The following is a 26,488-nucleotide window of genomic DNA, read 5'->3' as shown; positions in this document are numbered from 1 at the left end:
TTGTAATAAAACAAAAACCTTTATTTTTAAGATATATTATAAATTTACAACACACATAACATCAGTGTCTTCAGTGTGTATGTGCGAGCAGGCCGAGAGACTCGGCGTTCATTCCGGTCTCGCTCGCGGGTACGACTTCTCCGCACGCTCACGCCACGCAGTCGTTTCAGTCTGCACAGCTCTGGCTTTGCCAACAACCCCGACAACCTCCAGGAATATCTGGGTAGACAACAGCGACCGTTTGCAAGGCTAAACATTCACAGCCTTTCTTGCTGTTTGCCAAGAGGGCTGCTGTATGGGAGCAAAGCCTGCTGCCTTTCCCACCCGGGGAGCGGCCGGTGACCCACGCCAGCAGGGCCAGAACGAACCCCGAGCTCCACAGGCTCAGCGACGCCCGCCCCAGTGAAGCTGCATAAAAGTAATGTTACGTCTGAGAAACGGCCGCGCATGCCACGCACCGCTGTCGGTGCCATATAAAAATTATCATATGCTGTACCTAATTATTTTACACACAAGTGAAATGAAAAATGGAAATTCAGTACCTTGCAATATAATTTTACCGGTGCTGCCTTGTGGTAAGTGCCAGGTAGCAAATCACATTCTTGTACAGTTCATTAAGCTATGATAAAAATACGCAAATAAAATCTCTACAGGCCTCTTACCTGCTGCAACAAAGACACTTTGTTTTGTGGGGCTTAGTTTAAAACGTGATCCAATTTCTTCCCTCTCCCCAGAGCAGGATATAAAACTACGCCCAAATTCAGTAAGAATTTAATGCATCTACATTTACTGAAGTTCACAAGCTGCAAACAGGATCTGCATTAAAGATCTTCAAATCCAGGGCAAGAGGTCCTTAAAACCCCCCCTTTCGTTACACCTAGATGTCGGGGTGCAGGTGAGCACCACCACCGTGACAGCACACCCGCACAGACACAGCCCAGTCCCCACGGGAGCACGGGGACTGCCACCCCAGCCGAGCTCCAGCACGAATCCTGCCGAAGGACCGGCCCGGAGCGGAGGATATGGTCAGAGGTTTGCTTATGCCTCAGAGCGCAGGGACTTATGATCAGATGGAAACACCCAGCTGCAAGTGCTGCTATTCTGCTAGTTAATAAAAATATTATTTATTAAAAGTAGAAAACCTGGGCATTTCCTTTGGATGAAACACACACCGTCCCGTGCATGCAACTTGCAGAAAACTGCCACTGAAGCAGAGCTCACTGGGAAGCTCCGGATCTCCTCCGCAGGCAGGACTTGCTGACAGTGTTACTGTACATTCGTTTGGTGCAACGCTTATTTAAACAGCTTTCAAAATATATTAAAAGAGATCCTCAGCCCATGAATAATAATGCCTAAAAAAAAAAAATCATAACAGTCCCAACTAAAATGACCACTTCAGTGTTTCTTGGGTATGGAGATCAATCTCCAGAAGACGTTTGGTTCCAGGAGAGCGAGGAAAGAAATGGGGGTCACGGTTCTGGGGCATGGCCACAACAGAGGCTGCGAGCAGCCAACAAGCAGCAATTCACTGGAGGCTTCAGAGCTCTTGCCGGAGCAAACGTTGCCCCATCCCAGCAGAGTGCACTGATGACTGCTTTAGAAACCGCGCAAGTTCATTTCCCAGCTGCATGGAGAACAGAATTGTCCTTGAAATGGCATAAAGACCATTTCCACAGGGCGATGCAGCAATCTTAAAGGCAGACTCGTGCCACTGCCCACAAGGAGGGAAAGAAGGAGTGGCAGATCCTTGGGACCGGACCAGACACGAGGGGTTTACCAGGAGAGTGAGGCTCGCTCGGGCTCACAGGTCAAGACAATCGAGGTCCAAGTTGTAAAGTGGCCACTGACATTTTTCCCAAATACATCCCTCTAAATGCACCCCCCCCCATCAAGAGAGTATAAATATGAAGCCCTGAGAACAAACTTCCATATAGTACATTCCTATTAAAAATATCAGTGTTCTGATGACAAATTGTAAGTTATATATATGTAAATAAATAGCTAGCTAGCTTTCGAGAGTCACGTAGTATCAAAAGGCAGAAGATTGTCTGTATCAACTGATGGGGCAAAGAGCTACAAGTGTAGGAAATATTCCCTGCACGGCACGAGCCACCTACCACCCCATTTCCTTACTGCTCCTTGACTCCACAGGCTTCCAAACACTCCCCTGGCCACGCTATGAGACACTTCAGCGCGACAGGTCTTCGCTAGTTGTAACTTGAACACCAGAGGTGCAAGCACAGCACCCGAACCTGTAAATCCTTACTCCTGTGATTAGCACCACCCCACAAAAACTTCTTTTTAGGCAAAACCCCCTTCTATTCCCACTTGCTCAGGGGCCTCCCACTGGCCTCCAGACCAGATCCACCAGCCCTCCACCCTTGGGCCACGCAACAGGACAGTGCATCACCAGGCAGAGCTCTTACAACACACGCTCCTTGTGCCTGGAGACCTGTCTGCACAATCTGACTCAACAGCAGTCATCTTCCAGTTTCTTGCAGGTTTTCTAAAAACTGGGATAATTGACGCCTTTGCAAGCACAGCGGACTCTACTCCCCCCTCCATTTACTGTGATGAAGTAGCAATACACCCAGGTGTGATGGATCACACAGCTCCTTGGTCTGCTACTAATCCACACCCTAACAACACCACCGATGTCTTCATCTGCTCCTCAAGTGTTCGTTTAACCTCCAGGGTGTTTTTTTCTTTGTTTTGACTCAACTCCTGTGCCTTGCTGCAAACATCACACCGCCGAAGTTCTGGCCTCTCTCAGCTATTGGCCACTGGAAACTTCAGCTCTCAAAAGCCAAGCAGGACTACGTTAAAGCCGTAACAAGCACCAAGACTGGCAGATCAGGAAGAACGCTCTCCAGCACCTCAGCTGTGAAAGTGCTGAGCTCTGGAATAACGAAACCCAGAAATAACCACACATTCTCAAGCCTTCAAGCATTTTAAAGATTCCTTTATCCCTAAGGTCTCTAAATGCTGCTGCAACATTAGGTTATGCCACTGAACCTGGGCATTCTTACCTCCTTCTACTACATAAGCATGATTTGTTTTACTAATGCTTTTTTCTTACTTTACAAAAGGTTCAGTGGCACCGATTCTGCTCTGGCACACGAAGAGAGGCAACTCTGTTAACTTTTATCACCCTGATCAAACTGGCACTGAAGAACACGCACAGTTCAGCAGCAGCTCCTGGCAGTCTCACACTCTTGATCCCGTTGCTGTGGGGCTGATGCAGAGACACACAAGCAGCAGAACCTTCACCCTTCGAAGCGCACAACCTTGCTCCTCCGAAGCAGGTCAGGAATGCGCCCAGCTTCAATCTCCTAAAATCTGGGGAGCTGGTTGGGGTTCATCATCCACACCGCCCTGGTAGCGGCCACAGACAGGCCTGGGGGCAGCTCCTCCCATGCCAGTGCTGGCAGGATAGGTCGCTCGCTCTCGCCATACGGCCAGTCCCTAGGTTCTGCCAGCAAGCCAGATGCCAAACTTCCAGATGACTCTCAAGTTGACAGGTGACCCTTGCATGGTCCGTCTGGAAGCTCAACAGCCACTCCAGAGTCTGAGCATGTGTTATCGAAATCAAAAGAAGCATTTCAACAAGCCTTCACATTCTTCAAAGACCAAAACTGCTACCAAAGTATCTGCTCGATAAGTCTGAACCTGTACTTGTTCATTCAGAAGCCAAAAAACCCCCAAACTACAGGGTGACTTTTCCCAGGTTTGTCTTCTAAAAACACTCCTTAAAAGGAGTATTTACAAGAATCCTGACTGGTAGAGAAGGACATGTGCCTCTAACATTCAGAGCTTCAAGTAATAGTGTCTTCTGGTAGCATTACAGGCAATAAGCTTCAGGGAGTAAGAAAAAAAACGGACAAAATAATCAAAACCTTTCATGACACTGCAACATTCAGTCACAGCTACTCACGAGTCATTGCACTGAACTCACTGAGTTGCAGGAACAGGTTCCTAGTTTTCAGAGTTATGGACAAGGTTCCAATTTAATGTCACGCTGTCAATCTGTTCTCAGCAAGAGTCCAGGAAAATGGTTTTACCGTCCAATCTGAACAGAAGCAGCATCTCTGTAAAGCCTGGAATTACTAAGTGTACAAGCAAATATTTCAGCAGTCACGAACTGCAAAGCTTAATACGAAATTACAAGTAACAAAAAAAAAATGCTGGGATAGTAAGTCAAGATAAAATCTCATGCTGTTTTGATTTCCCCACCCTTCATATTAATTATGTGAAACTGGCAGCTTCAGTGCCTTGACTGCAGCACAGCACAGATCAGACGCCAGGTTCAGGCCAAAACTTGTCGTAGGGTTTCAGGTTGCATCTTGTTGCATTTTTGTTTAAAAAACCCAATTGCACAAAAAAACAAACCCAACCCACAGTTAGAAAGGTGGCTTGCAGAGCTACTCCGGATGTCCCCATTTGACAGGCCACCTTTGTGCTACTTAAGGATCAGGTCTCCACCTGATGACTCTGCGTCTTGCCGAGGCAGGTCCTGCCTAGGCTGCCTCTCCAAAGAAAGGGCTGTGAAACACAAGACATGGCAGGGATCACAACAGATGTCAATCATTTTCCACCAATTTGAAAATAAAAACCTTTTTTGTTCAGACTGTTAAAGTAACACCTGCAGAGCCCAATCATAAAAACTAGCTGGGTATTTACCAGTGAGTTCTATTCTTCAAAGCTCACAACTCCTGTCTGAAATCTCAACTCGGTCTTCTGACAAAACGGGAAAGACACAGCCTGACATTCTTGGGATATCCAAGGTAAAAATAAGTGTCAAGAAAAACCACCTCTATCTCAAAGAAGCTAATAATTTCAAGCGTGCTTTCAAATACGTTAAACAAGATAAAACCTAAGCAATTCCGCTTCTTTACAGATCACCAATGAAAAAACCATGCAAACTAGTTGCTTTTTTGTAAACAGTTTGAAACAAAATCAAAACCCACAAGTGTCCCTTTCCAAAACCGCGCACGTACAAACAGAACAAACCCACCGCGTCACTACAGCCCTCCTTGTGCTAGGGTATGGCAGGGTATGGACCTGTGGACTGCAGCCTACTTGAGATTCCAAGTCTTGGAGTAGCGAGTTCTGTTGTGAAAGAGATACTGCACCTTTAATGTAGCTGACCGAGAATCTCCTACAAGTATAACCACTGGGGGACTGGAACACCACTAACGCAGAAAATAAATAGGAAAAAGTAATGCTATTTATTAAAAAATTCCACCTCTCAATTATTCTGCTTAAATTATAATGCAAGATAAACAAGTTTGGATAGAAATGTGCTTGCTCTCCCAATATTTGGATTTTTAAAAAACATTTCCTAAGAGTCAATTTTAAAAAGCATTTCATAATTTGATATAGCCATAAATTAATACTGTATGAAGATGATTAATATCCTATGCTAGTGGTCAGTGACCTTTTGTAAACACTAGCCAGATGCTAGCAAAACCGGCTAGAAAACTACCGTCACAGGCCTTTTTAAGAAGTATTTCATATTTCTTTCCAACAATCAGATTCTTAACTGTTTTCACAAAACCTTTTCCTATTTTTTGATATACTTTATTTTAAACCTAATACCTGAAAACAAAAACAAGTCTTCAAACCTCTTCCACTAACACTAAATCCACAAGGCAATTAACTTCAGTTGGCCATAACTACAGAAGCTCTCGCACAAGAGACCCATCCAGACAGGATCTGCCCCCCTCCCCTTCCATCCGCCCCCCTCCCCAGACAACCCGTGCATCCTCCCGCTGTGGAGAAGGTGAAGCGAGGGACAGCAGGAAGTGGCACAGTGGACTGGCATTCGCCTCTACGTGCGATTCAGCGTCTGGAAGATTCGGGAGATCTGTAGCATGACAGGCCCAGTTTCTGGATCATTCATCCACTGAGTGCTGTTCAAGGGGTTTTCAAGCATATCCTCGAAGGCTGCCAAGAGATGGAAATTGCAACACTCAGTCCTTTAGCCAGCAAAGGCTTCCATGTTTGGGATGCTCCAACAACAGGACAGTTAGAAATAGCTGCAGCCCAAAGGCAGAGGGCAAGCATCGCCCAGAAATGGTGGGAAGACACATCGTGCATGGACCATTCGCGCTCCAAGGTCTCCACAGACTGGGATGCTGCAGGCTGTTATGCTTCCCCATTCCTCAGCATCAAATTTACTGCAGACAGAGGGTGATTAAATACTCAGCCTGGATTACAGTCCACCTTAGAAAACCTCAAGGACACGGGTCTGAAGAGCTAAAGCCTGAGCAAATGTCTACATGCAGTAGCAGGGAACCTGCTATGCAACTCATCCATTTATGAATGCCCATCCTAGAACTGGGCCATTGGCTGCCAGTACTCCTGTGGGAAGACTCTTCTGCAACTCCACTCTTCTGATCAAAGATTTTTTCCCATCCCAGCCTAGATTCCTTAACAGCTAGCTCTTGCACCAGTATCTTTTTACTCCCTGGTACTTAACCAAGGCAGTTCACAGAAAGCCCTGTCACCCCCTTGCCTGTTACCTTTGCTGGCCTATGCTGCACTTCGGCTGTCCTCTGGCTACTCTCTCATGATGTCTCCCAACAGAAAACTAAGCCAGCAAAATAAGAAGGTATGCCAAAGGCTGCCAAGGAAAGGCTGCAAAGGAGCCAGCAAAAGTGTAGCCCCTCAAGCCCCCAAATCTCAGAGTTCTATCTTTTCACAGAGGCCCCTGGAGCCAGGAGGGAAGCGGCACCTTCTCTCCGAGCAGCACGAGCCCTCTCCTTCCTGGTGTCGGGAGTGCAGAGGGTGTCAGGAAGGCAGCCAGTTCCACCTGCTAGGCACTGGGAAAGGCTGCTGTGCAGAACAATTACCTCCATTTCTGAACAGTGACAGCAATCCCAATATTCAGGAGCATTTTTATTTCTATACACAGCGGTCTTTACAAAAAGCTTTGTTGTTTTGTTTAATTTTTTAAGTGTGCTGACTTTTAGTCTACTTATGCTGAAGGAACCAGACAGCCACTGCAAGGGCTAAGCTGCAAATCTGGCAGAAGAACAGTCCAGGCAATTATTTATAAGCCTTATGACAGACACCGAGCCAGACTACTGGACATTTGGAGCAGTCATTATGGAACTGGACTAAAAAAGCAGTTGCACATCTGACCTATTCAGAAGTCGCCAAAACATCAGCGTGGTCAGAGCCTGGCAGAGCAGCACCAAGGTCAGAGACTTAATGTTCCCAGGAGCGCTGGTGTACGAAGCTCCAGCTGACATTAGTGGGAGCTGTAAGTACCCAGCACCTCCGAAAGCCTCATCCTTAATACCTTGCTCAAGGTCATGCAGCATGCCTACAGAAAAGCCCAGAATAAACTACAGATCTCACCTCTCACTATATTCTTTTACACAGACTCAAAAGCTTAAAACTAAAGATTTATCAACATTCTGTAAGTATCTAATTAACTGCAAACATCCATTAATAAAATCTGTGACATAAGCAATTTGCAGTTGTGTCATTAGGAATACATTCTCTGATGTTCATCCAAGCTTTACAAGTGCATATAACGGCATTTCATTTTCTATTTATACTGAGCTGCAGCGAGGCACCCTCACTGGAAACGAAGAGACCATTTGTTCCGAAATCAGTGGGAAGTTTCTGCTCTCGAGTTATTTAAAGGCTTGCAAACTCTCCTAATTACATTTAAAGCAGTATTTTAAAAAGCTCTCCTAAAAGAGCTGCACATACACCCTTTATTTAAAAGCATTGCATCAAATAAATTTTGAAGCCAAAGATTAAATGCAAAACTTTTTATATACATCACAGAGCCAGTGTCATTCTTCTGTATCGTCCTCCATCGTCAGAGGGACAAATTAATCAGAGATCTATGTTTCCCTGTCAGGCTCATCAGCTGGGTACTTGCTGTGCTCACAGCCTTTCTGACTGCGAGCACACAGACTTCACCACCGAGCTGAAACCCAAGCAAGGCGAAGTCTGTTTTCACATACGTTATGTCAGCTTTGATAGGCAAGGCCTTAGCGCAGACTTCTTGTTTGGTTACTCTTACACAAGTTATCTTCCACCTCTATGACCAGGCCTCAAGACACAGCAAGCTGTACAGCAGGAGACAGCCTTGTTTATTCTGTGAAATAATCAGAGTTCTAGACAGACATTCCTGATGTTTCCCCTCATGGCCAAAGGGAAAGCACAGAAGGTCTCCTAAATCCACAGAAGCATTGCAGCCAGCAGCTACTACAGTTCGGAGTTCAGTAAGTGTAATCCAGTAGCCTGGGGAATTAGTATCATTTCTGGGACAGCCCCAAGTTCTTTTCTGGGTTTAGCTGAGTATGAAGCAAACAAACAATACAGCTGCTGAAAGTGAGGAAAAGGGGACAGAGCTGCAGCTGTCCCACAGAGTGTGCTGTCATCACCCAGTCTCTAACATGCCAGCAACTACAGTGACAGTTTACACATATCAGGAACTCAAGTAGGACTTACCTAGTAGAGTTTTAGGGTTGGTTAGCCCTAACTGTACCACTGGGTTTTCTAAGATGGCTTGGAAGAGAGGGCTATTGGTGTCGATGCCCTTATCTAAGTCCTCTGGAGAAGGCTTTCTGTCTCCCAGCAGCCATTCACACTGAAAGAAATCACCAGGCACAACAGATATCATGATTGGTTCCATTAGAATGAAAGTGTCTCAGAAGTTTTGACCATGTGGCACGTTAGAAATACTTTTTCCTCTCCCAGTTAATAACCGAGCTATATATTTCTTTTCACACTAGATTACTGTTCATTTGTGTGCTGCTCCCACAGAAATCAACATTTATTTCAATGGGAACAGCAGAAGTGCCTGGTACGGTAATAAAGTTATACCAACTTTGGATGTTTCAAAGCTCAGAAGACGTGTGTTATCCTACATACATACTGCCTCAAAGGAACCCCATCAGCATGGTAACAACGCGTCAGCCTGAAGCACCATCCAGCCCGGTAACCGCTCTCTGGCAGTAGCCAGCACTGGATGCTTCAGACGGGTGATTCCTCAGCTGTCAGCTATGTCCACATAATTTTCCTTAACATATCATCCACTAGCAGGGAACTAATCAATCTTTGAAAGCCTTCATATTTTTTATTCAATAAACTTTGGAATGCATTGCTGCAGAATAGTGATTTACACACTGCATGGCTTGAATCTCTTGCTTGATCGTTTATTCCTTTAATCAGTTATTAATTGTTGGGAATACCTTTTCCTTTCTCACGATAGCATTATCTCTTTTGCAGGCTCTAGTGAGGGAGTTTCTCAAAAGGTTTTTGAAAATCCACACATAGTATTCCAACCAGATCAGCCTCAACCTCACACATGCCGAGTTCCTCCAAGCACTCCAAAACCTTTGTATTCCAGTTGTGTATCTAATTTGAAAGAGGCACAGAATATATAGTGCTCATTTCATCTCCAGTAACAGTTGGGCCTTATGACAGATCAAAACATCAACCAATTCAATGACGAGAAGAATCAACTGAACAGACTATTACGGCAATAAGGAACAGAAATGACATTGTACTCACGGCCGCATTTTGCTGGTTGTTGTTTACTCTGAGTGCGTCTACCACTTCTTTTTCGTCAAATCCCATCTCCATCAGGGCAATGACAGCCTATACCAGATTTGCACAGCTTAATAAATATAACAGTTAAAACAGAAATGAGAACAATCACATTCTTTCATTTTCTGTTCAAGTGTTCTGTGGGGTAAAAAGCCCCATTGTTTCCATTTGTAGACCACTAAGTAATCTTATCTACAAAGATTTTCGAATACCCCATATCAAAAGTGCCTTTATTATGGAAGAAAAGTAAATCCTAAGAGCAAAGGTCGTTCCTACCCTCAGCATTGAAAGATGAATGCAAGCCAAAGAGCAAGTATACCTGGGGTAGAAAGGAGAAGAGTGGGACAGAAACACTTTATTCTAGAACTTCTCTCATTTTACAAAGCTTTTGTTCACATCTCACCAACACAGCAAGCTCCATATTCATTTGTAATTCTATTCACTCAATTTAATTTTACTTCCTGGATAATTATATTGCTAGTGAGCATTACATATTTAGACAAGCGTACCTAGATACTGTTATGAGAATGTTTCATCATTTAGAAATTGTACCTAGGTCATCAAATACCTTTGACCAAAATTACGAAAACCAGTTACTTGTAAAAGCAAAGTGCTAGATTCTAAAGAGCACCTCCTGGTGAGTTCACAGTGTGATAACAACACATATTTTTCACTTCAGGTGATAGTGTGTTCTGAAAAAAGGCTAACTTCTGCATTTGCTGCAAGACTTACACCTGCTGGTGATACTTATCCTTGCCCCCTAAATACAATAACACTCTTCTGTCCTTTGCTACGCAAAAAGGACCTACTGCTGTCCTACAACACTACCTACCCAGAAAGCAGTCTTAAAAAGCAATGTCAGGAGTCTGGCAGTTCATTTCGGTCCCATCAGTTAATTTTCAGGTACAGAAACAACAGTGCCAGTAATCTAGATACTGTTATCTGAGTCAGCGATGCATTAATTCAGTAATATCCCTTTCAGCAATCTGAATTTAAACAGTCCCTACAGACTTCCACTAAAATACTGTCAAGGCAGCATAATATACATCTACCCAGACGTGCCACTTCATTGATTAACTAAACATTTATTTGGATTCCATTGTGTCCACACAGTCCCTTCTAATCCTAACAGTTACATAAATAGTGAGACAAACAGCACGTACTCGTGGGTCTGGACGAAATTCTCTTTTCCTCCGGATCTTCTTGAATATTTCTGTCAGCTCATCCTTGGCCTCTTCCCCACCCGCTTCCGAGCTAGAACCCGCAGTCGCTTCAGCAGAGGATGCACCAGCTTCAGCTGTGGCTTCTGGCTGAGTCTGACCTGGAAGCGGAGCATCCACTGCAGGGTCATCTGCGTGTTCTATCAACCACTCCATGGCCTGTGTCACTGACATGCTGCGAAGTAAATCAAAACACAGGGATGAGACACGCTCCAGATGTACAGTGGTGTTCCACATACATTTGTCTTTGCATTTATTCCCATGGCATACTGACTTGCAGGTTAATTAATATCTGAAAAGTCATAAATAAAGTTCTGGAGCAAATCTCAGAGCACCTTAACTCTCTGTGCATCCAGGGCACCACAATCTTATCTGAAGGCAGAGGAATGAAGTCCAACTTGGACAGCTGCAACCCAGATTTTTAAGAAGCATTTTTGAGGGAGTCACCTTATTCCTCACATCATCTGCTTTATTTCACAACAGACAAACACTGACTATTTGCAACTGTTGACAAAACTGCAAACAAAGCATGTTCCAAATTTACATGGAATCACATCTAAGACGCAAGCTGCTTTGTTGTTTCTTAAGCAGCTCTCTCAGACACCTATCCACTGATCAAGGAATGCCATTAACAACATAAGAAAGAAAAAGAGGGTGAAAAAGATTACACATGCACAATACGCCTTGAACAAGAGCAAAATTCACAGGCGATTGCACTCGGACATGTACCACTCTGTTCCTCCTCCGCTCTGATTTAAGAAGAAATCTGTGATCCCTCAAAGGAGAGGCCAGCCCAAGGAACAGAACATCACCATCGTAACGCGGCCACTTGCAAGGCAGTGCAAGTGCTCAAGCTAAGGGATCTCGAGAGCACCCCAACAAATCTCTTCCCAACGAACACAGAGGAAGGAAAGACAACGATAGGGCAACTGAACATGTAATTTTACTTGACACACGGGAAATATTACATGTTCATAGAAAGGAGAGGAAAGCCTTTGCCTAGTTGGCTTTTCAGTCACTACATGAAAGATGGAGGACATCAGTGGAGAAAGTCTTTCTGAGCCCAAAGAGAGAGATACTGGAAAAGAGGGACTGGAATGCGTTGTGGATTATCCGCCATTAGAAATTTTCCAGAATGGCCTAACAAACCCCTCTCAGGAGTGGGGCAGTACAGCGGATTCTTCTCAGGGCACGAGAAGGGACTACATGACCTCCTATTTTCCTACAGTTGCTATCTGGACTTTACAATATTCTTGGAAAGTTTTAAAAAGATCAGCACAAAGTATTTTTCTACCGCTGAAAGACCAATCCAGATGGGCTAGGTTTTCTTTTTTCTCTGTCAAATATGGATTCTAAAGTGGAAGAAAATTTGAGTTTAATACTTCAAAACAGCACCAGCCTGGTAGCCTTGTGAAGCACAGACCAGCTACTCTTTCCAGAGCAAGTATGGCACTGTTTCCCTTCCCTGTGCCTTCTGCACCTGCACACTGCCGAGGCAGCGCTGTTCTTCGAGTTAAAACTTTTTTTCAACCTAGTTTTGGGTGACCCACATAAGCAGACTTTAGAAAAAAATGCAAATTTTATTTTATTTTTTTTAAACCATATCAAGTAATATACAGGCAGCGTGCTGAGTACACTTACTGATTTAATCGAAGGGCTTTGACAGCTCTGCTTTCTGGAAATCCCATTTCTGTAAGCTGCCGCAGAGCTATCTCATCCACTCTGTCTTCCTCATCCTCATCCAGCATGGCTACACACACACAAACAACACAATGTTCAGATTGACTTCAAACTAAAATGAGCCCCTTTCTCAATGGAATGGCATGTGTTAAGTTCAAACCCCATTCTTCTTTTCCATCCCTACTTTTGTTTCTGCCCCGAATTTGTGATCTCATCATTTACTTTGCTGCACTCAGCTTAATCAGGCCAATAGATCCTTCCCGGACAGAGACTTTGTCCAGATGTGTTCAAGATCTCAAACAAAAGACAGCTAACTCTCACATTACCATGTTATTTCCACATAAGTAGATATACACAGGAGATTCTAGATCCTTGAAAAAACAGATCTGCAGTGAAAGGAAGTTGGATCTGGTCCTAGCAGATCAAGGGCAAGCATTTCCCACAAACTGAATCAACAGCTATGCTTTCTGCTCATTTTACTACCTCCTTCTGCATTTTCAACTACTCTTTACCATTCCTAAAGCGCAATTCTGGTGAAGTTTTCCAATTTTTTCACTGCTAATGATTTTATTTTTAAAATAGAACTTCTCATCCATCCCAAAGGGACCTTATATATTCGCAAATTTTATATAACGTACACCCACAGCGTGAAATCTTTGCCACAAAGTTTGCAGTAGCTTTACTATTACATCAGGGTCTGGACTTCACTCTGCTGCAATGGAAGCAAACAAGTTCCCAGTATTGAACAAGTAACTATAAGCTACGTTCATACCATTTGCCTTCTTAAATAGCTCAACTGCATCGGGGTTCAGTGCTAGCAATTTCTGTGCAACTTCTATGAGAGACACTAGGATCTTCCGGAGTTCTGTCTGGAACTGCAAGAAAGGAAACTGTCAAGACATTTAGACAGCAAGTTACCAGACATCATTAAATCTTAATACAGCTATTGTTCGTATCTCAGCAGCAGTCTGGCCCCCTGTACAGAAGGTTGCTTTATTAGGGCTCTATTATCATTGTTTAGTCTCTCAAGAAGAGCTGGGCCTTTCCTGTGAAGTGCTACATGTAAGGAAAAGCTACTGGGCAGAAAGGTCCTTTTATTTTTACCACAGCTTGCCACCCAATACCACCACAAGATGTGCAGTGTTCAAGAAAGCTCACTGCTTCACAGGAACATCTTCACTCTCCTCTTGCAGAAGTGCTGCTAGAAGACAGTCACAGTAGCTCCGTGCCAGCACCACTTGCTCCTGCGAACCACCGAGCCTTCCTGCTCTACAGCTTGCTTTCTAGTAATCTAAATTTGAACAACATAGACCAAAGCTGCTTTCTAAACTGAAGCATCACAAATTCCTTTCAGGCGGACATTTGTTTTTTAAAAACGCCACGCTCAGTAGGTCATGTTGGCCACTAAGCAGCTTAAATGCCACTTGTCCCCTTGAGGTTACTGGGGCACTCTGACAGCATGCCATACGCAGGCGGATTCGTTGCTTCACACCCCTGCTAGTACAGAAGGGTCAGACCAGTCCCCACACTGCTGAAGACACGGTTAGAAGCATTACAGACTATCAGCATCCAATTATTGAAGTCAAAATTTATGCCCGATTTCTCTATTCAAAACCAGGGAAGAGAAAAACCACTGCAAACACCTGAACTATTTAAGACTGAAGAAATAAAAACCTGCGACTTCACATTTGCCAGATCTTGAACATATTTACTGAGGCATTCCCACAGACAATTAAAACATTTAAAATCGTAATTTAGAACAGATTTTTTTTTTATCATCATTAAATAGTACGACCTGTGTCTAAATCTTAAACTATCTACTTTAATATACATTCATTATATACATCTGAATTTTTCTCACAGAGAAAAGAGAATCACATTCCCATGTAAGAGAAAAGGTTATACAAGATAAACACCTATCTGGATGTTAGTGTGAGGGTTTAAAAAGTCAAGTCTAATACTTACATCCCTCATGTTGTGATGGGCCACAGTGCGATCTACATTGCGAGAGGGCAGATTTGCAGTTGCTTTGAGAATAGCATCTTTATCAGGAGCTTTCTGCTCTTGTTTCCTCTGCAGGACAGGAAACAGGGTCAGGTTTCATAACCCATTATCCACAGAACAGAGAACACAGCATAGCAGAGAGCAGTTTCATATTCTCCACCAAGGCATCAAGCAGTGCTCTGTAACTTGCAACTAAAAGAAACAGCAGTCTAGCAGTACAATGGATTAATAGCACTGGTAATATTTTGCAATTACAGAGCAAAACTGGACCTGCTGGGTTGCCCCACTTTCAGTCCTTGTACCTATTTCTGTTATCTAAACACGCAGGGAAATTCCAGCAAAGAGAGGGACAGTGATGTATCAAACACAGAGAGAACTCGGAGGTTTCAGTGCCCAGGACCATATCCTGCTCCACGTGGTCTGCTCACAGCACGCTCTTTTCAAACCCATGGCTTGTCGAGAGATGTGCCAATACTGTGCACAGACAAACACTTAACCGCTTAACACTAGAAGTGCTTCGCCACTTGCAAGTCTCATGCAGAGATACACGGTGCCTTGGATTTTCAGTACATGCTTATAGCCCAGGACAAAACATAGCAGGGTACAAACTATAAATACTTCCCAGTCTCATAACTTGTGCTCTTACAGTGACATTCTGCACAGCAAGACCATACTGAAGAGAGAGACATACAGCAATACCTACAGGAAGGGATACAGAGACAAACACCAATACCTACGGGAAGCAAGAAGAAACAAAGCTGTGCAAAGACGAAGTAGAGAGACCGAGGAATTCAATGTCAAGCACTAGCATGGCTGAAAGCGTTTATGTGATAATATCAACCGCAGTACCACTCGTGCATAAGCATCATCCTGGGTATCACTGACCCTCAGTAACAATCACATTCCAATAAGATAAAAACAAAAAACCAAAAAGAATAGTAGGGGGCTAACAGTTCAGCTCTAGAGACCTGGTTAGCAGGCGATAAGCCACACACAGATACAGACAGAAGACAGCCTGACAGCAAGTCCCTATTTCCTCTAGTTTTTCAACCAGAGAAAAGCAAGGCACTTGCTGAAATATGTTTATACAGTCATTAGACATTTGTTCAAAGATCAAATCTATACAACTTCCACAGGGTGTATCTGCATGTCTTATTCTAAGGCAAACGTTCTCACAATCAAAGTTAAAAATGGAAATCAGCTTCCTCAAAGTTTGGAAGAAATATGAAATAATTTCCCTAGAATTTAACTGGCAGCATTTGCCTCCATAAATAAAGAATACACCACACTAACCCTTCTGCAGCTCAGTAATAACGCAGTTAATCAAATTGGCCAAGTCAAGAAGTCTTTCAAACTCACTTTGTCCTCTGCTGACACGTCTGCCATTTTGGGGAGTGGAGGTGGCGCACGCTTCTTTATTAAAAGCAAGACATCTAGAAAGAGAATGATACCAAAACACATTAGAAAGTAATGTGAAAACAGTTCTTGTAAGATACCTCACAAGTTCAATTTCTCCTGGAGATGAATTTTGTATTAATTCCACTGTAGCATCAAACCTTTTTCACATTTTAAAACCTGTATGACTTTACACACTCCCCTTCAGTGTTTGCAACTCCTTAGCGCACAGTAATTCACTCTGACGGTTACTGGTTTCTTCTCCTCACACTGCACCATTAAACAAGGGGTATTACAGGATCCAGTTGTCTTGTACATTAATAGCAGAGCAATTGGCTCATCATAACGAGCAAGCATCAGGACTTTCAGTGAGGAAAACATCTCACTTTCCTGAGAAGGAAGCAGTATACAGACAGGCTACAGATGGTTTTTGGTCTAAGCTGGGGCCTTCCTTCAACTGCAGCAAGGCAAGTGCCAAGCTTCGGCAAGAACTTCCAGTATCAGGCTGAAGCTCACCTTTGGGTGTGAATGGCAGGAGAGCGATGCACAGTCTACAGCAGGGATGCATCACTGGCAGCCCACCAGGGCAAGTCTCGAGTGCAAACAAGTCTTCAGTCTCAGCTACCCCACACGACCTGGCACGAACTTGATTTGGGCTTTTAAGACAAACAGTTTCCCCTCACAAGGCACCCTGTTTCTAGAGATCACGTGATGTTTTACAGGTTTCTAGCACCTCAGTTACTACCACATACAGTCTAAGGGTGGAAAGATGTGAACACACTGCCTGGAGCCCAACACGGGCCTGCGCAGCACCTGCAGCCTTTCAGCCGGATACGGCCTGACACGCAGTTTTTAGTCCACTGCATTAAGCAGGTGACGAGCAAGCAAAGCATGCTTTGCACAAGTTTCCTTGGTCTGGCTCAGCACGTAACAGCCAAGAGCAACAGCTGGTGAAGGCTGTTAACCCTCCTTTGTCCAGCTGATCGGAACGGAAAAGGATCCACGCGCTGACTCTGGGCTGCCCTGTGCAGTCAGCCGGTGGCCATCAGCTGTCGGCTGCGATCTCGTCTCCCTGACAAGCAAGGCGCAAGAAAGGCAGAACACACTGCGGAGGGAAAAGGAGCCAAGAGGCATTCGTGTGACACCTTACTACGACTGCACCGTTAATACTGCTTAGCTGCTGCAAGCTGCAATTCAAAACTCTGTAGGAGCTGGCACGTTGCCTAGAAATAATACACCACCCATCAGCAAAAATGCTGTCCCTCGCCTTTGCCCAAGATGACACTGCTCAGCTCTACAGGCAATAGGTGACACTGCCTAGGAAAAGCGACCAAACCGCAAAGACCCAGGAACTCCACTCCTGCGGAGTTTCTGGTTCAGACAATATTTCAGTCTACAGCAGTCCTCCTTCTCTCACTTTCTGCACCACTGCCCTTTATCTCCAGAAGGGGCCATTAGCTTAAGCTGTCTAGTAAAAACTGACTCCAGCTCTCATCTTTAGATCTTCTTTTGTTTCACATTAATCCTTTACACCTTTAAAGCTCAGGAGCAAATACATACCTCGCATACTGTACTGTAGTCAGTGATACTATAGTGTGATGGATTCTGACCAAAGTTTGCAGAGGACAGAATGAGATCTAAACCGCAGACACTCAGATACACTTCAGCAACCATCCTTTTGCTTGACCTGGAGACCTCAAGAAACGCCCCCCAAAAGCAAAGGGTTGTCTGTCTTTCAATACTCAGCCACTATAACCATTTTTGAATCATTCTGAAGGATAAATGCTGCCCTGAAGGTTTAAATAAAAATCCTTTAAAAGGAGATAGAAATAATCTGTTTAACTTATTGACTTAATGTAACACTCCTAATTCCTTTTCAGCTCTTATAAGGAAGAGTGAAGAAAAGCAAACTGCTCAAGGTGCTTTCTCTGGGGGAAAAAAGTCTTTTTGCTCCTTCCTTTTTTGCTGCCTTCCTAGCTTCCTATGTCAAAGCAGAGAGTAGATACTAAAAAGGTTACTGTTTGGAACTCGCCAAACAGTTAAACACAGTCTCCTGTTTCCAGGCTGACAGGATTAAAAACCAGACAATCTTACCCCTGTCTTGAATGTTCTCCTCCAACACTGTTTTTGTGTCTGTCAGCACCTTCTCTGAAGTAGCATGTATCAACTTATGATGTGTCACGGTTTTTGGATCCTCCAAGCTCCCAGGTACACACTGCAGAAGACAATAAATATTGAAGATGAGAAGACAAATAAGCCTACTGCATGAATCACCGCACTTGACACTGAAGATTTGCTCCATATACAAACTGTGCCATCATTTACTAGCTTCTTAACAGCTTAAGTAACAGCACAGTGTGCCAAAGGCCAGTGCAAAGAATGTATTTTGTTAAAGAAACTCGATTCGTGCTGTAACAATACTGAGTGTTGTAGGTTTCTACCTGCATATCCTAGGTCCTGGCTGGGAAGAACAATCAACAGAAGGAAGGATTATAGCCTGTCTTCCTTGATATTGTTAAATTAATAGCTATGTCAGGGAGTTAGACTTGATAATCTTTATGGGTCCCTTCCAACTTGAGATATCCTACGACTTAAGTTCCAACTGATGCTCTAAAAAAGTTCTTTAAACAGAGTTTCAAAGACCTAACATCACAGCCAAATCACCCCCGATGAGCCCTTCAAGGGCACCAGGCTGCGTGAGGGGATTTACACTTTCGCAGCACAGTACATCTCCATCACACTTAATTCTGAGTGCTTGGTCCCACAGTCAGGCCTACAGAGACTTGGGGAAAGCAAGGATGCTCTAGGACCCACAGCTACGTTAATTCTGCAAAAGATCGCTAAGGTCACCAGCTCTTAGTGAGAAGTCTGGGGGTAGCAATTAGTATCATGAACGAAGAATGCAAATCTACAAAAAGCATCCAGTGTTTTCACAGAGGGAAGGCTATAATAATGCAGTACATTTCTCATTTGTAACTAGTGTCAAAATAGAGGAGGGACTCTCCGTTTCATCTAATCATTATTTACACACAGTCAGACTAAACAAGGAGCTGCCAGCAGTGATTTTGGTATGCTTGACCTTAAACTGGGAAGAAAACAGAAGCTTCTGCACCTTGTTACAAGCTGAAATCAACCGACTTGGCTGCTGGAGCCCTAATAACCTGAGCTCCTGCTGAAAGTGCTGAACAAAAGTTACATTCACAACGGTTCTTCACAGCTATATATTATTTCATATATGAAAGTTGTGCTCAACTCCTTATTGCCATTCTAAAGTGTATGTCAATTAATTCACTAGGAAATCCAGGTCAAATCCTGAACAAAGAACGCGTGCACACACAGGCCTCGAACTGACTCCATCTTCACACCAGAGGGGCTCCCAGATCCACAGCGATAGATTTCAAGAACATTACATCAGGGCACCTAAAGGCTTCTATAACTTGCTTGAGTGGAAGAAGAAAGCATAGTGGTTGCAGTTCCAGAAAGGCAAAATTAAAAATAACAGCCTAGCAAACCTATGAAACTGATGCTGCTGTTCTTGCCACAAAATAAGACACTTCATACTGACCTCTGCTCACAGAAAACAGCTTTTAATGACACTTGAAGACAAGTTTCTACCAAGCCACTTGCACCACGTCTGCAGAAGAGCGCGGTCACACTTCACCTAACAGAGCCATTTCCAGAAACCCCACTGAAATCAGTGCTGCACTTTGATGTAACGTTTAGTCCTGTTCATCACAACATGCGCCACCAGCCTCCTCCAAAGGAATCCTTTTAGTCCATCATAACCTTTTCCACAGTGACTGCAACTGCTGGGAAACTCCGCTACCTGCTCTTTTTCCAAACACAACGCCCTTGTTCTTAACACGGATCTTCAGTTCCTCTTCTGAACTTCTGTATGGTTCTGATGCCTCGATAAGATTGAGGCGAGAACGTTTGAGTCCTGCTTTGTATAACAGCAGCATCTCACTAATCCTTCAGCATATTAACTGCTGAACAAACGTCAAAAAAACGCATTAAAGCCCAGAAGCAGCTCGGAGTACCTCCTGCAATTGATCTCGTAAGCTACCCAAAATGCCTAAGAGCACATCAGTGGAACATCTCCTCTCTGAACAAGCTCAAAATGTTGCTGTTGCAGATCCTTAGAGTCAGACCCCAAAAGGAAGAACTTGAAAACGGGAGCTGGGAGGTGCATGTCTGGGTGGGACAGGACAGGACATGACACAGACCTGTTTTTTTCCCTAGCACATAAAAAGCAGTGGGTGTGCGTGCAATCATAATATTTACTAATAAGGAGAAAGTAAAAGTGAAAAAAAAATTGCTGTTTTAAAAGAAAATCCTGTGGACAGCTATTCTTAGTTCCTGTTCCTCTAACCACTTTATTAACCACTGCCTAGAACAGTAAGGCATGTATAGACAGCACATATATCAAAGTGAATGCTCGCAGAAACACTTGGCTTATTTTAACATTTTAACATAGCCTGGACAGAGAAAGGCCATCCTAACAAGCAACACCTCTACTAGCTCTCAACAGCCCTCCAGGAACTACCCCCACTAAACATCAGATCTCACTGTGGAATCTTGCTTCATGAGTACCATAATCTGCCAAAATACAGTGGGTTTGTATCAAACCCAACCCTCTGAGGTGTACCTGAAAACATCTTCCCGCCCAGAGAGAGGAGAGCACTGCTAACGCACAGGAACAGCGGTGAGGGGGAGAGGAATTCCCTGTGCAGAAGCGAAAGGAAGCCCGGAAATCGGGGTGCACCCTGAAGCCCCAGGGCACGGCCGGGGTTAAGGAGCATTGCTCCCCTGGCAATCAGAGGTGCAGCATGCCGGGGAAGACAAGATCTTTCTCATCTTTTTGTACAAAAGGATTGTAAGGAGAGGATCTGCTGTTTCAACACTTCGCTTCCAGCATAAATATTTGCATTTCTTTTTAATCCTGGAGTTTAAGACAGGCTGCTTTGCCAGGCAGGTGAGAAACCTTTGTTCACAGGTGCCTGAGCAACTGCTGAAATTGTAAGCCGTGGTGATGCCAAATGTTATGTGTGAAGCTTGGAATCCTGATAAACCACAAGGCTTTCTGTTTGTTTTTAGAAATACAAAAAAGCATTTTTTTGTTTGCTTTCAGCAACAGAAACATTTGAGAATAGTACTGACACTCCTTACTGCTAAGCTTGAGGTATCTGCATCCCTCACAAAGTATCCAAAACACGCCCAGGGGCATGAACCTACCTTATCTTTGTACTCTGAGAACCAGCACCTTGCATCTCGGTTCCACAGATACTCCTTATCATACCTTAAAACCCAGGCGAGTATCACTGAGGCAGCTCAAGAAAAAGGAACAGAAGTATTAAAAGCTTGCCCCACGCTGCCAGGAAAATTCCAGGTAGAGCTTACGCACGCACGCAGCCCACATCTGTGCATCCCGAGTGCATGGCCACGATTTACCTCGGCATTTCAGGAATGCTGCTGAGCCTCGCCAGGAGCAATGGTCTCTTGCGATCAGAGCATCAGAACAGGACTGTCGGCAGCACCGCAGTCCTGTACTTGGACTGTCGACGCTGGCCACAAGAATTATGAATCAGAGAAATATTTAAGTTGAGCCTGAGTTTCTGTGGTCAAGCTGACCCTTCTCAATTCTTGTTCCGAAATGAAGAGCTGGTTTTTAAGGAAACCACAGCAGAGCTCAGGGCCTGCTCCTGCTGAGGCGGTGGGGCCTTGCGACTGGTCCAAGAGAACACTTTGATGGTGAAACTTGAGTTAAAAAATAACTAGGAAGGGAAACAACTTTTTAGCAGTTATTTGTTCACTGACTATACAGACAGCATTACTAAAGGCAACAGTTCACCAGCAATCATCACCAAATTGTTACAGGTCAAGGGACAGAACTAAGGGGAGGTTTTTTGGTGGTTTTTTTTCTTCATCTGTAACAAAAAAACCCCCATAAAATTCAGGAAAAAAAAGACATCAAGAGTGACACTTCAGAGATCAGTAAGCATCTAAATGTTGCAGAGAGAGAAGTGGCCACCTTCCTAGTTCAAATCTCTTACAAATATTATCATCCTCTGCTTCCTGAAGGGGTGATTTCAAAGACTTCAGGGAACACAATAACCAGCATCTTACAAGAGATGGCTGCATAAATTATCTCAAGGTGCTATGAAGATTCATTGCAACACACCCACTACCAGAAGCCATGATTTTTCCATTTCTACTTTTCCCCTCCATAAAACTACACATTATCCACACTGGTTATGCAAATCCACGCTATTAGCGCAAAGCAGCAGAGAGAACCAAGTCAAACATCGTGCCAAGTTATCAACCACTTCTGTCCCAACCCGCACTGCAACATGAGCATCTATTTAATTAAGCTTCCTGATAATTAAAGGCCTTTCAGCTCTGCACATATGCATGTAATCATTACCCCACCCTGTTTTGGCAGTCTTTGCACCACTCTTCTGCTTAATCACTCAGCTGCAGTGAAGTGGGACAACAGGGGAGCACTAAACTTCTTCCACAACAGTGGGGGGGGCCCTGAACCCCACAGCTTTCAGCAAGGCACCCCTTTTTTCCCCTCAAGAAGGATCACACCTGCTTCAGGCGAAGCAAAGCCAGACGGAGCCCTGCTCGTCCCTACTTCAGCAAGCACTTACCAAGATTACAGGACAAGGAAAACCAGCATGCACTATGCCCTGTAGTTTCCAGCTGAAAGCAAACAGCTCACGGGCCTGTGGCAGAGGGCACCGGGGCTGCCGGCCACCCTTTCTTCACAGCATGCTCATTCAGAACAGAAAACCCTTTACCCTTCAAACGGGGGTTCAGTAATTATGTATTACAGGTATGCTCTCCTATTGCAACTGTGTTTTATGAAAAAAAAAGTCTTTGTAAGACTTTGAAGACAAAAAACACTGTTAAACACGGTTTAGTAAAATGTGCTCCCAGAGATGAGAGTAGAGGCTCTTGCTTTTGCCACTGAGAATTTACACATCCCTCAGCAAGGCTCTCTAAGAACTCCAGCAGGTTGTGACTCAGGCTGCCAGGCCACGTTGTGTTGGTTCCAGAACGACGGACTTTCGGACAGTCCTGGTCATCGGTCACAACTTTACACGCTGCCGCTGTCAATCAGGTTTGGCTTTAGTGTAAAACACTGTCATGGCAGATCTTCAAAATTCAGCCCAGTAGCTCTGTAACCACTGGTTTTAATATCTAACACTCACAAACGCACCAACGGTAATCAAACATGAGAGCACAAAGAGCCTGTGTTTTCCAGCTCAGCTTCTGCAGCCTGCGCATTTTCACACGTTTTCTCTTCCAGACACCAATTAGTAATTTACCCTTTGGACGCATCCATTAAGACCTTACTGCTTAACGGCGAGCACCAGACGAGCCTCTCACCTCACTAGTGACAGTGCCAACACAGGGCAAGGCTGCAGCAAGACTTTCCCAAAAAAGCGAAGTTCTCCTCCACAGTTACTACTTTCTCTGTCTATTCTTAAACAGAAACAAGAAACAAACCAGGCTATAACTTCTGAGGGGAAATCATCAGAAGCCGGTTCACCAGTCTCTTGCAATGCACGGTCACCAGTTCACAAAGTGCACACAGGAGCTGGTGGTTTCCAGCACTACCGCAAAACCCTCATCAAATTCTGTAACTCAAGCTGGCAAAGGAATTGCCCCCCAAATCCTCCTTTCCCAACAGACAAACCTCTCAAAATGGGCATTTTCTTTCTCTGTGGAACACTTTCACATAATCTCCAGTGGTGCCCAGCGACAGGACAAGGGGCAACGGGCACAAACTGAAGCAGAGCAAGCTCCAGCTGAACCCGAGGAAGAACTTCTTCCCTCTGAGGGTGACGGAGCCCTGGCCCAGGCTGCCCAGAGAGGCTGTGGAGTCTCCTTCTCTGGAGATATTCCAGCCCCGCCTGGACGCGGTGCTGTGCAGCCTGCTGTGGGTGACCCTGCTTGGGCAGGGGTTGGGCTGGGTGACCCACAGAGATCCCTTCCAACCCAGAACACTCTGTGATTCTGTGATAATCGGGAGAGGGGGGGTGGCAGACGCTGCAAACCAGGAAACCAGAACACAGAAACATTTGTTTACTTAAGCTATTAAAAAAAAAAAAAATAAAAGAAAGAAGAAAACACATTCACAGAGCGTTGGAAAAATCTGTTTTCTTCACACGGGGACCCGCCTGCCCTCCCCCCTCCGCCCACGATTTTCACTCCCAGCCCGGAACGCTGAGATTTCGGCGCTATCTGCGCCTGACACCCGCCCCGGGAGCCCGCCGGGGAGCCGCCAGCCCCGGGGCCGGGAGGGGCCCGCTCTCCTTACGTGCTTCAGGCACCGCTCCTTCAGCTTCTCCACCGTGGTGTCCTCGGGGACCTCCTCCAGCCACTCCGCGCCCTCCATGGTGCACACATGGAGCCTCAGCACCTTCCCCGCGAAGATCTTCTCCTCCTGCACGAACATCGCCCCGGGTCCCGCCGCCGTTCCCGGTCCCCTCTCTGCCCCGGTGACGCCTCACCAGGCCCCGGGCCCCCGCCCGCCCATGAAGGTGACCCCGCCAGGCCCGAGGGGAGCGGCCAGCCCGGCCGGGCCGCGCTGGGAGAGGGAGGGGGGAGCTCGGTGGGGCCTCGGCCCTGCCCCGCCGCCCGCCCGCCCGCCGTACACCGGCCCCGCCGCCGCTCCTGTCACGGCCGCGGCCCGGCGGGCCCTCACAGGGGACGGGGGCGCTCCCACGGCGGCCGGAAGCGGAAAGGCGCGGCACCGCAGAGAACGCTGGGAAATGTAGTTCTCTAGGGCGGCACCGGAAGTGAGGGCCGCGAGAGCACAGGGGTGGGACCCCCTACCCCTGCGTGCGCTGGAGAATTTTTTTAAACATTTATTAACGGCTCCTCGGGGGTCGGGGCGGATAGGTTTATAAAAAATTAATTTTTTTTTCAAAATTTGTTTTCCCAGTGCATTGTGGGAATCGTAGGCCCTCCCTCCGCCCCGGAGCACTGTGGGAAATGTGGTCCCGCTCCCGCGGTGCACGCTGGGAGCTGTAGTCCGCGGCGCCGGGGCGTCCCCCGCCGGGCCCGGCCAGGCCGCTGCGGCCTCGGGCAGCGCTGGGGCAGCGGGCGGCCCCGCGGACGGCACGGGGGGGCACCGGAGGAACCGGCGGGAGCCTGCCCGAGCGGGCCGGGCCGGCCGGCGGCACACGGCTTGCTGCCTCCCTCCCTCCCTGCCGCCGTTAGAGGGGGACCGCGAGCTGCCTGCGGGGCCTCTGCGCACGGGCGATGGGGGGGGCCGCGCACGGGCGACGGGACAGTGGATGTTGCACCGGGGCCTGTCCCGGTCCTGTCCCTCTGTCGAGGGCCTGTCCCTCCATCCAAGCCTGTCCGTCTGTCCAGAGCCTGCCCGTCTGTCCTGGGCCTATCTGTCCAAGCCTGTCCACCTATCCAGGCCGAGTCCGTCTGTCCTGGGCCTGTCCTTCTATCCAGGGTCTATCTGTCTGTCCAGGCCTGTCCCTCTATCCAGGGCTTGTCCGTCTGTCCAGGGCGTGTCCGTCTGTCCTGGGCTCGTCCCTCTGTCCAGGGCATGTCTGTCTGTCCAGGCCTGTCCCTCCATCCAGAGCCTGTCCATCTGTCCAGGCCTGTCCGTCTGGTCAGGGCCTGTCCGTTTATCCAGGCCTGTCCATCTGTCCCGGGCCTGCCTGTCTACACAAGACCTGTCTGTCCAAGCCTGTCCATCTGTCCAGGGTGTGTCCATCTGTCCAAGCCTGTCCCTCTATCCAGGGCCTGTCCGTCTGGGCCCGCCCTGTCCAGCTGTGCAGCTAGCTGCCGCCTCCCACCCTTTCACGTGCCCATGGGTGCCGCAGGGCGTGGCGATTCATTTCCCGAGGAGCAGGCACCGTTTCACACCAACCTGCAGCAGGACGCCGGCCGCGCGCTTTCCGCACGCTCGGCCGCTTTGCCTTGTTTCCCCTGCCCGGGTCGTTGCCGGCAGGCTGACAGGCTTCGGGGTTTTTTGGTATTAAATACGCTGTTAAAGGGAGCTTGGAATGAAAAAAGGGCACTGCAGCTTAGCTGCTGGGTTTTCACGTGTGGGTTAAATGGAGCTGTACTTGTCTAGAAAATATGAGGAGTATCATCGTTTCATCTCTGAGAGTGAGCGCTGCAATATTGATGTTACACACTCAGCCTGGAGTTGGTTGAACGGCAGCTAAAGCTGTCTGGAAGAAATAAATCCGGACAGAATTAGCAGACCCAGGGAACAATAAAGGCAATAAAGTGTTATGTGAGAAGGAGCCGAGAGCTTTGCAGAGCCAAAATTCCATCCCAGCAAAAAGCAGTTTTAGTTTTGGGCTGCCAAAAGCTGCAGGTCCTGCTGAAGCCCCGACCCAGGAGCGCGTCGCTGGGGGTCTTTACGCCTGTATCGCCCTGTGCTGGCAGCTCCCAGGGCTCGGACGGGAGATTTTCTTTCCTTTTTCTCCAAGACACGAAGGAATCCGGTCCCATTGCGCAGCCACCGTGCGGGGCTCACACACCGGGCTCCCAGAGCCCGCGAGAGGGAGCAAATTCCTCCTCAGCAAATTCCCTGCCGCCAGCAGCTCCTTTTGGGGACAACCTGCACG

General features: G+C 46.3%; 1 protein-coding gene across 2 annotated transcripts; it reads right to left on the bottom strand.

Moving 5' to 3' along the window:
• Positions 1 to 24,579, bottom strand: UBAC1 (UBA domain containing 1). 2 transcript variants are annotated; one of them, XM_075439124.1, is made up of 10 exons: positions 24,205 to 24,579; positions 17,970 to 18,090; positions 15,840 to 15,913; positions 14,442 to 14,549; positions 13,249 to 13,366; positions 12,438 to 12,546; positions 10,740 to 10,971; positions 9,541 to 9,627; positions 8,476 to 8,614; positions 1 to 5,946 (listed from the first exon to the last, which is right to left on the bottom strand). In XM_075439124.1, the coding sequence occupies exons 1-10, from the start codon at positions 24,340 to 24,342 to the stop codon at positions 5,831 to 5,833; spliced, it is 1,242 nt and encodes a 413-aa protein (XP_075295239.1). In that variant the 5' UTR covers positions 24,343 to 24,579; the 3' UTR covers positions 1 to 5,830. The 2 variants fall into 2 exon arrangements, with proteins under 2 accessions (XP_075295239.1, XP_075295240.1); XM_075439125.1 differs by having other exon boundaries at positions 13,249 to 13,351; positions 24,205 to 24,577.
• Positions 24,580 to 26,488: the final 1,909 nt, after the last annotated feature.

Source organism: Opisthocomus hoazin, chromosome 19 (genome assembly GCF_030867145.1).
Source record: "Opisthocomus hoazin isolate bOpiHoa1 chromosome 19, bOpiHoa1.hap1, whole genome shotgun sequence".
Classification (NCBI taxonomy): Eukaryota; Metazoa; Chordata; class Aves; order Opisthocomiformes; family Opisthocomidae; genus Opisthocomus; species Opisthocomus hoazin.
Note: the sequence above shows the minus strand (reverse complement) of the source record. Positions and strands in the feature narration are given on the sequence as shown.

What these genes read in the sequence shown, in the direction of transcription:
- UBAC1 (XM_075439124.1), bottom strand. Translation starts at nt 24,342, where the DNA reads ATGTTCGTGCAGGAGGAGAAGATCTTCGCGGGGAAGGTGCTGAGGCTC. An exon ending in GCTATTTAAGAAGGCAAATG is followed by an intron (nt 12,547 to 13,248) that starts GTATGAACGTAG and finishes GTGTGTGTGTAG; the next exon opens with CCATGCTGGATGAGGATGAG. An exon ending in CAACCCTAAAACTCTACTAG is followed by an intron (nt 5,947 to 8,475) that starts GTAAGTCCTACT and finishes ATCTCTTGGCAG; the next exon opens with CCTTCGAGGATATGCTTGAA.